Source organism: Numida meleagris, chromosome Z (assembly GCF_002078875.1).
Source record: "Numida meleagris isolate 19003 breed g44 Domestic line chromosome Z, NumMel1.0, whole genome shotgun sequence".
NCBI lineage: Eukaryota > Metazoa > Chordata > Aves > Galliformes > Numididae > Numida > Numida meleagris.
Genome location: NC_034438.1, coordinates 65,181,234 through 65,191,515, shown reverse-complemented (window position 1 = coordinate 65,191,515; position 10,282 = coordinate 65,181,234). Strand labels below are relative to the sequence as shown.

Below are 10,282 nucleotides of genomic sequence, written 5' to 3'. Positions count from 1 at the left end.
GCCTTGGATGAAAATAGCTTATTTCCTTTTATCTCACTGGCAACAAGGTCTGTTGCACATAGAACCGCTAAAAACAATGTAACAGAGCAATTTTACAAGGAGCGGCTGAGACACAATTAGTGTTTTGTTCACGTGAGAAGTAAGACAGACCATAAATTAAAGCATTTGAACTGACTCCATTGAGTAGCTTCGTTTCAACCTTTGATGAGCTATTAATACCTAAGAATGAGATAAAACATGTCCTGTGGCTTTTTGTGCTACTTATAACAAGCTGCAGTTTAGGATTATGGCACTTCTCCATATTATCAGACTAACGAAGTGATTGAGAGCCCATATAGGCCCTGATAAACCTTCAAGGGTGCTTACACAGAACAAAACCTTTGGGGCTGCTCAAAATAGCTCTCAGTGAGCTCATTTTCCAAGAGCTCAAATTCCTTTAAAATGTCTGACTACCGGCGAAGTGTGTGCCTAAGTTCTGCCATGCACACTCGCACCCAGGACAGGGCTGTTCTCCTGTGAAGCCATCTAGGGCTGTAGAGCATTATGGCAGGGTGAACATAGATGATGAGCCCCCACCGTGATTGTAAGACCAGGAGAACAGGTCTGAGCAGGTGGCTTTGGATCAATCCAGATTGAAGCAGAAGAAAGTAGATGAGCCACTAAGACAGGGGCTGGGAATCAAAACATCCACATCACATTTCCAGAGCCACAGCTTTGCCAAATATATGTTAACACACACAGGATTCAAACAGCTTATGCAAACCATAGAGTTGCCCATTGGCTGAAATAGCAGAATGCAGTTTGCATTCAGATGGCTAAAGGCTGCAGGGAATGAATTTAGCCTAGGGCAAACAGTCAACAGAGTCACATCAGATCTTAACGGGGCTTTTAGTTTATGCATACACTGAGTCACAAACATATGCACACATGGAGTGTGAGCACTCTCTTTTCTATTTGTTCACTGTAGGCACGCAGCATAACATTACAGAGTGCCTGGTTTTGCCTGCAGACCTGGGCAGCAACAAATGACACCACGTTATCTAAGGTCTTGTTTAAGTGGAGAGTTTCTCCTGTGGGCCTAGGGCACCACAGGCTGGCAGAAGCTTGACTGTAGAGGATGGAACTGCAGGCTGGAGTCTTGGTGCTTCTGCTCACCTTTATTTTGTGTAGCGATGTATGAAGGGAAAATATATTTGTATCCTGGAAATGTGAGGTTTGAGTTCATTGTGCCTGGATGATTTCAAGCTCAGAAATGGTTATTGCCAAAACAGTCACTTGGGAAGGACACAGAGCCACTTGGTTGACCATCAGTGTCTACCACCTCTTCTTCCCTTCCCTCATCACTTTCTTCTGCATCTCTCTGGGCTATGAGCAGTCTGCAGTTGTGTATTTTGCATGCACAAAAGCTGTGTCAACACCATGTACATGGCACAGAAGCACACAGAGAGATACACTGGTGAGGTAAATCACTTTCTGCATCATCTCTACATTTAGAATAAAGGGAAGGATGTACTCAGTGAACTAGCATGAGATTTATGAACTCAAAGTCTTTCAGGCATCAGTTGAATAAACTGCCATCACAGGTAGCCATTAGTGTATGTACTGGCTCATGTATGTGTTTTTACACAGCCTTGCTGTACAATGCAATGATTCCTACCATTTTCCTCTGAAGCATATGTTATATAGTTGACAAATGAATGATCTGCCTCAACGAAGGAAGTTGTGTGTGTATTTGAAAAGCAGAAAAAACTATGTTATCAAACTGCTCACAGCTAGCAATGTACATAACATCTTCCTACTGTGATCAGCTGCCATCACAGCCTGCTGCTGGGCAGCAGAAAACAGAGGACCAGCTCAGCTTTCTACACATAGAGATGCACAGCCACACCATGCCCACAATGGGAAGCAGCCCTGGGTCAGCGGGATGGCTCATGGCCCTGAACATTTCTAGAGCCTCAGAGTGCAGTCTGCTTCTTCACAAAACTACTTAGAGGATGACCACCTACCAAGAGCATGAGATAAGGCAGGTAAACCAAGGCTCCAGAAGAGGTACCCCTAACTTGTCTGTATGCCCTGCTTCCTCTAGTCACACATGGGTTCTGTGAGCAGCCTGTTGCCATTTACATAATTTTACTGTTATCTGTTAGACCTGCAGAAATTACAAGCTATTCTTGCTTCTGGCTCAGTCTGTGAAGGAACGATCTGCTGAAATCAGGCCAAATCTTGAGCATGGTTAGGTTGAACAAAGTGCTGCAGATGGATATGCTACAAGAAAAAGCCTTAGGGGAAACTACTGCCTCACATTGGCTAACTGGAGTTTTGTTTCACTCCTGTTTTATCATATCACTCATGAAAAGGCAGACTGTGCCTTGCAGGAGTCCTGAAGGTTGCTGTACATGTTAGGTGCTAATACCTGAAGGCAATGATTCCTCTTTTGGAGACATATCAACAACCACAGAGAAACTCTGCACAGGTAGAAAATGTTTGCCATTCTGGATCTTTATTTAGTTTGTTATAGCTGACTTCAAAAGATTCAGGAAAGAGGAAAAACAAATTCTCACAGAAAAGCATCCTACTTGAGACTTTTTTTTTCATGCCTGAAGTTAACCTAAAGATTGAATTACATTGTTAACAGAAGTTGACATTTCTGAACTGGATCTTTGAGGCAAAAATAAAACTTCATTACGAGACAATTTTAACATTAATTGAAAGAATCTCCCTCCAGCATATCTAAATCAGCTAATGGGCTATGTATTTACCTATGCTTGTGTAGCAGTGCTATAATATGTTAGGATCATCCTACATGTTCCCCACCCACGCTTTAAGTAAGCCTGGGCATGACTGTCAGCAGCTGGAGGAACCAGAATTTTGCATCTTATCATTTTGAAGTTGGGAGCTGGGAACCTGTGTCTGGAGTACAGAATTATCTGCAGATAGATCAGTGTGCTGTCCTTCCTGAGCCCTGATGGTCCTGGAGGTGCACTGCAAGAGTTTCTCTAGACTTTGTGCAACAAACCATATGTTTTGTTCACTCAGACACCTGTATTTGTATCTCAGTATTTAGAATGACCACATATTTTGTCACACTGAGCTCATAAACTAGGAATTATTGCATCCTCATTCACCTATGCAAGGCTTTCCTTCTGTGACAATCATCACACATAGAATATCATTCATCAGAGAAGTAATCAAATTTTAATCAAAAGCAGATTGTTGCTGTAAATTAGGAGTAGTCCACATTGTATTTAGCAATTTATGAATAGTATGAGCTCATGCAGGGGGAGGATAGATCACTGAGTAGGTGAAAAGGAGCCTGCACTGTTGGATTGTCCTGTTGTGGAAGAGGTCGGAAACTTGGAAGATGTCTGGATGTCTAGGACAATGTCTGTTTTAAGACATCCCTGGTTTTATTTCCCTAGTATGTACGTAATAGTAGCTGGAGCTCTACAGAAGGAATGCTGCCCCACAGCAACAGTGACATTTGTGCTTGCACTATAGCAACACCAAAGAAAAAGGTAATGGCTCTAGCAATAAATCAGAAACATGCAATGAATGGAAGAATCCTCACTCTGTAAACTTTTGCAACACAGCTATGTAACATTTGTTAAACTCAAAGATAAACAGTAGTAAAAAGGCACTTACCACCATCCTGGTGTGAGAAAGTCTGTGAAGAGAAAAAGGAAAGATGGGTTAAAACTTTCTAGGGTTGCTTTTATGGTTCTTTGTCACTTTTAAATGGGTAACTGGGACTTTGGCTCCTCAGGTTTAGGTGCAATTAGAGGCCACGGGAGAGGGGCATGGTTGTAACAGAAAGGAGAACTCTTAGTGTTTTTCAGAAGCAGCACCATTCAGAAGTGGCGTTTATGTCAAATGGCACTATTTTTGGGTGCCACTGGGAGGGGGAAGCTTGAGATTCCTTCTGGGCATCCTGACATCTTTCAGTGGTTTCTGAAAGCTCACATGGCTTCCATGCAGATAAGCTATGGAGATAGTGCACTAAATCTCCTTTTTGAAAAGCCTGGAATGAGGAGGGGAAATCCAAATAGTCCAAACCAAAATAGATCTGACACCTCTGTATCTTTGCTGCTTTTGTTCATCCTGCTTTGAAATAAATGGTCTGCAACTGCCCTCAACCTTCCTGTGAATTATAGCTGCTATTTTGGAATAGTGCTAAGAGTCTTTCTTGGTTTCAGTCTATGACTAAATGTCTTTTTTTTTTAATACCTTTTGCAAGTTGTCGAAGGACTTCTCAGTCTCCTTTAGTTTCTCCAAAATGATTTGTTCTTTGGCAGATATTTGAGATTCCTCACTTTCTAATTTCTGTATTTCTTGTTCCAGCCTGTGGAAGACACACAGACATGCACATACACACAAAAATAAAACTTGTAAATACTATTTCAATGAGATATAGTTAGCAAGGTAGTAATTAGTATTTCAAATGTCATAAGAAATACCTTTCATACTTGCTAATCACAACTGATTTACTAGCATGTGAATGGACATGAATTATTTGTAAAGCATATACTCAAGACAAAAAACATAATTTTCGTATTACACACTTCTGCAAAAATGTGCAGATTAACTAAAAGTATACTTTCATCCCAGTTCCTTTAACATCTCTCAGACATGCACTTCCATTGTAGAAACCAGACTATTGAATATAACTGTAGAAATGCAGTAATGATTAGAGGAATTGGTGCCTCCTAATGCTTCCATACTATGAACAATGAAAGTGGAAATAGCTTTTGGAAGCTGGCAGACAACTAGCTGTATTAGGAGTTTTTTTGGAGCAAGTGCATTGCCCAGTTTCCTCAATAACTCTGTTTGTCTGGAGCTTTCTTCAAGGGTAGCTAAAATCCTTGGATCTCCATCCACGCTTCATACTGTTACCGGATGGTACTGGGGAGTCCAGGTGCTTCACATAACAGAAGACACAGACAACAGTGTTGTTCTAGGCAGCAAGCAGCCTTGTTGAACTTGCTGAGATCGAACAACACTCACTTCTGAAGATGCAGTTCATCTTGATTTGGGATATTCTTAACCACAAATATACAAGGTCAGATTCTCCATTACTTTAACTTAAACCTCCTTTTATTGCCATGATCTATACCAGTATCACGCAGTTATATTCTCTGTCTCTATTTTTAAGTACATCACTGTCCCCATTTTCTCAATTTTGGAAACAAATAAACAAAAGGACTAATTTTTGCTCTTCTCCATCTCTGTTCAGCGCAGGGCTTAATTTATGCTTGTTCGATCAGAAGGCAGAGGGCAAGGAGAAGGTGACTGTGCAAGTGAGGGAGGAGGCAGGGAGGGATTACTCCTTTCAGGAGCTTGACAGCTTGGGTTACTTACAAAACTCACGTGCCCAAATGTAGGTATCATTAGAAACTGCAGTCCCAATCCACCTAATGCTTTCTCCAAGTTAATATAAAAAGTTTAAAGATGCAAATATTTCATTCTAGTGAAATAGAAAAAGTTGGTACGGGGAATATTGCAGTGAGAAAGTTTTCAAAAGTACTCTTTCATCTCAATTTTCCTTCCCATGAAGTATTTTTAAATTGAAGTGAAAAAATCATTCATCACTGAGGTCAGAGATTGCCATGCTCCTACTTAACGAATATAGAAGTCAACAGAAAGGTGGTTTCATTTTCTTCCCTGTCCCTCGGGGAGATTAGTAGATTCATGTACATTTATGCCTTGCTGACGAAGACATTTGAATTATTCTGTTCTGATGAAATTATGTCGTGGAGCTGGGTGAATGGGGTTTTAGTAGCATGTCTCTTTCCTTCCCAAGTGAATTACTCAGCAGGATTTTCAGAATACATATTGTGCAGCCTGGTGCATGTTGCTAGACACATGATCCAGGAAGAGACTGGAAAACGGGAGTGCATAGAAGTCAGCAACAACAAAATTCACGTGAAAAATTCTTTCAAATGAGCTGGACATCAATTCATCTGTTATGACAATGAAAACTCTGATAGTATACACGGTGTAAGGCAACTCATTTGGTGTAAGTAAGGCTGTAAATGTGTGTGTACCCCTTGCAGTCTGAAGTGATCATAAATGCAGATTTTGTGCCTTGGCTCAAAACTGTGAAAGGAATTGTCTGCTATTGGGTGGATTTATAATTTCTTACTTTCTGGATATCTGCCTTTTTTTTTTTTTTTTTGCTGTTTTTTTTTCTGTGTTTTAACTTGTTTATGTTCCTTTTAACCTTCTCTCCCAGTCCACTTTCTCAGTTTCTGTCACATTCACGCCAGACTACTGTTGCCACTAAAACAAGTTGGACAGATGATGTATCAGATTTTCCTATTCTGAAAACTTTTTCTTTGTTTTAAACTTCTAGAAGCAGTAATATCAGCAACTTGCTAAAGAGGAAAGAATTGATACAGAGCTGCCAGCATGAAAGACATAGGTAAGGCTCTTAGGGGCAGAGATCTAAGAATGCATACAGCCTTGTGCTGTAAGTTCACATTACTCTTCTTCCACTGAAATCAGTGCAGACAGACTCGGAACTCTAAGGCATTACAGAGACTGGATCTAGTCTTGCAGACAAAATACTGGATTCCTAGCCATGGCAGGAGAAATACAGAGCATTCAGTAGTGTTCAGCCAGAACGCACCCTTTTACACAGCACAAGGGTCATTTTCCAAGCATTAGAATACGCAGCAGGTTACTTTATTCCTTTTCACTAAATTTTAGGACTCTCACCTCTACTCTCTAGGCTTAAAGGCTGAGGCAATGCTAATGGGGTATGTGAGGTAACAGAAACACTCAAGAACACTTTCCATGTGCACTGTTGTACACATTAATCAGCAAACCACACAGGCACCAGTGACCTCACTGGAAAATATTTCTTCTTCAGTAGGCACCTGGAGCCTACCATCTTTGGGCTTCTTTACACTGGAGCAGTGCAAAGATTAAAGTCACAATACAAACTTAACGTTGTTCTACGTCCTCTGTTTTTTTTTTAATTGTATCATACTGTCAAATTTTCTGAGTGACCAGGAGTGCTGCCAGCTATTTTGGTAACAAGATACAACAGACAAATGCAAATTTAGCCTGAGAAACAAAGGCACTAATATCCCATTTGTTTCAGGCAACATGCCATATAATGGTCTAAAGAGCAATAAATCCATCAAAGTACACATGTGCATGTACATGCATATACAAAATCCTTACATTCTTCCTGTGTAAGGCTTCTAAATATTCAATAATGTCTCTTTCTTCTAGCCCAGTTTAAAGAGGATGTGTTTTAATTGTCATTTGACACCTGGTAAGGAAACCCGCTAATTCCCTTCTTCCTGGCACCTTAACAGACTTCAGGCTAGAGTTTGAATGGCAGCCACGACAATAAAGCCATCAAATAAACAACTGCAGTACCTGGAATGCTGTAGGGAATGCACACAAGAAGAAAATGGAGCTCAAGACTGTTTAGAAGTGGTGTAAAACAGCCTATTAGCCTAGCTGCTTCTCAGCCCAAGTAGTTATCTGATCTCCAGGATCTGCTGAACTGTCGCCATATGGATTAAAAAAAAGCAGGTGATGAATTCAGGAGTTGCTTTGTCATGAGCAGCTCTTTACAGTGGATATACATAGAGTCCCACTTCCCTTAATACCACAGGAACAAAGAGGGGAGATTTCATCACTCAGAAATCCAACTGTGCCTTGGGCTATCTGTCCCTCAGCTTCCTTTGGTGGACATCTGCCATGAACACTTGAGGATACAGCAGTGTTGTCGGTGGTGTAATTTCCTCAGCTGCAAGGGATATGTCTCGTGCCACATCTCAGCTCCAAGTTTATGTCCCAGGAGGTGGAGACAGGAAAGTGGTTATCTATCCAGCCCTGTCGGGCAATTCCCAGCAGGGCCATCAGGAGCTCTGTTTTGGTCATGCTCTCCTGGAAGCAGCTAACCTGAACGCACCATGAGGAAATCCAGCATATTTCAAGGGTTCCTGTCTATCCTGACTTGGCGTCCAGGAGGCTGGGGAAAAGGTGCCTGTTGAAAGTGGTCCAGACTGGGTTATGAAAACCCAGTAGTGGCGCATGTGATGCTTGGGCTCAGCACTGAGAAGAATGGTAGTGAAATCCAAGTGGCCCACCTGGTCTTATTTATGGCGATGTCCCACCACAAAGGGGGGGAAACCATGAACAGAAGAAGAGATGTCTGGGGATTCTGTCTCTTGGCCATCATTTTTCTGCCAGTGATCATTTGTGGGTGCTCTCACTCATTGGTTGGTAAGATTACAGAATAGAATTACCCAGGTAGGAAGGGAGACCTCTGGAGGCCTCTGGTCCAACCTCCTGTTCAAAGCAAGGTTATGAGATCAGACCAGTATGCTCAGGGCTTTGTTCAGTGAAGGCTTGGTATCCCCCAAGGCTTTTGGGAAAAGAAAGCCTTTTCAAAGCTACTGCTAGGCTTTCTCTTTCAAAATCCATGAGTGTCAGATAAGATGCCTCATGGAGTTCAGAGCAGAACCACTCAGTGCTGCAGGGGAAGAGGTGTCTGAAGGAAAACTGATTGGTGTGTTTGATAGGATTTGAACCAGTGTCAGCAGGGCAGGCTGTTCTGAGAGAACAGGATGGGGAAATGGAAAGATCACAGAATCACAGAACTGTAGGGGTTGGAAGGGAACTCCAGAGATCATCGAGTCCAAACCCCATTCAAAGTAGGCCCCCTGCTGTACAGGTAGGCATCCAGGCGGGTCTTGAATTCATTTCCAGAGGAGACTCCACAACCTCTCTGGGCAGCCTGTTCCAGTGCTCTGTCACCCTCACCATGAAGAAGTTCCTTCACATATTGGTGCAGACCTTCCTATGCTCAAGTTTATGGCCATTTCCCCTTGTCCTCTTCCCAAAGACCACTGAAAAGAGGTTGGCCATGTCCCTTTGTCTCCCACACTTAAGATATTTATAAACATGCTGGCATGCTGGGACCAGAGGCCAAAAGAACTCTTGGAGAGCACAGAAATATTTTTAGTTCAGAAGACAAAAAGAGAAATTAAGCTGGGAGAGCTAAGAGATGAAAAGAGATGGTTGGTACTGTAGATGTGCATTTATGTTGAAAACTATGGATTCAGGCTGTCGTCTTCCTCTCTGCTGAAAGATACAAGGTGTTTTTCTTTGTCCCCAGCAGAGACCCTGAACAGCGTTCTCAGAGTGCTCACACAGTTGGTTCACAGCCACGCTCCTTGCAACAAAGACACATGAATCTAAAGTAAGGAGAATCATGCCTGAAGACAACACAACCTCCTCTGTCCAGCTCATTAACTCTGGCACATACATGCTTTCTGGAGATACCTGCATTTGGGAGAAAGCTCAGCAGTGTTTTTTTCAAGGTAGGACTGTAACAGCATTATAAGCAGGGAGAACAGCCGCAGGTTTAAAGATCAGTTCTTTAGCCTGCATTAGCTCTGAATGCTGGGCTGCACCCCACAACCTGAGAAATACTCACGCCATTTCTGCAGTGAAGATAGATGCATAACAGAAATGATGTCTGTGGCATACACAGTGATGTGTCAGTGGAAAAATAAACATTCATTTGCATGAATAAGGAAAGTACACAAAGGAAAACAGGAAAAACTTAATCAGAATAAACACTGAAAGGGAAAAATGAAGGATGCGTATGCAGAGTGGGGAATGTCTCAGCTGTAAAGTGAGTATTTTACCATTGCTTAACTGGCAATCTAAATCAACCTGGTATAAAATGCACAAAGGAGTCATGGATCTGGACACTAGTAATTTGTACCAGGACGCTCAGAGATGAAAATTTGACTGATATTAAAATGGTAGGCTCACAAGCAGAGAGCTATTACAAAGCCCTCTGATACTTACTACACAGAAAGTTAGTCATAAAGTTTAGGGAGAGGCCATCCCTCATTCAAAGGGATGAATTTTATCCCTGTATGCACTCGGTGTCTGTCTCGTGCATTTAGATTTCATGAAGCCTTTGACCACAGAGCAAGACCAGAAAGTGTTTCTTTTATTGGCAACTTAAAGTGCAGTGTCCATCTGAGCACAAACCATGGTAACCTGCACCCATATCAACGGCCACGTCTCAGCAACTTGGCTGTAAAACAACATGCCATTTACTTACATTCTACGCCATGAACTGTGCCCTTCAGCTGCTATAGGGGAGCAGAGAATTGCTTGGTTTAGTTTCTACACTGGCTTCGTTTTCTTAGCAAACACTGGCAGTTATGCCAAACCCAGGTGAAACATCTGTAGATGTCTCTGTGTATCTACACATAACCTGTGCTGATGGCGAAAAACTGCTTGA

General features: G+C 42.0%; 1 protein-coding gene across 4 annotated transcripts in view; it reads right to left on the bottom strand.

Moving 5' to 3' along the window:
* The window catches only part of LOC110389395 (A-kinase anchor protein 2-like), a 258,560-nt gene that overhangs the window by 145,641 nt on the left and 102,637 nt on the right, over nucleotides 1-10,282 (bottom strand). For all 4 annotated transcript variants that reach the window (XM_021379718.1, XM_021379721.1, XM_021379719.1 and 1 more), the window contains exons 4-5: nucleotides 4,225-4,339; nucleotides 3,643-3,664 (exon numbers count right to left, since the gene is read on the bottom strand). In XM_021379718.1, coding sequence (XP_021235393.1) covers nucleotides 3,643-3,664; nucleotides 4,225-4,339 — 137 coding nt within the window. The remainder of the gene's footprint in view (nucleotides 1-3,642; nucleotides 3,665-4,224; nucleotides 4,340-10,282) is intronic.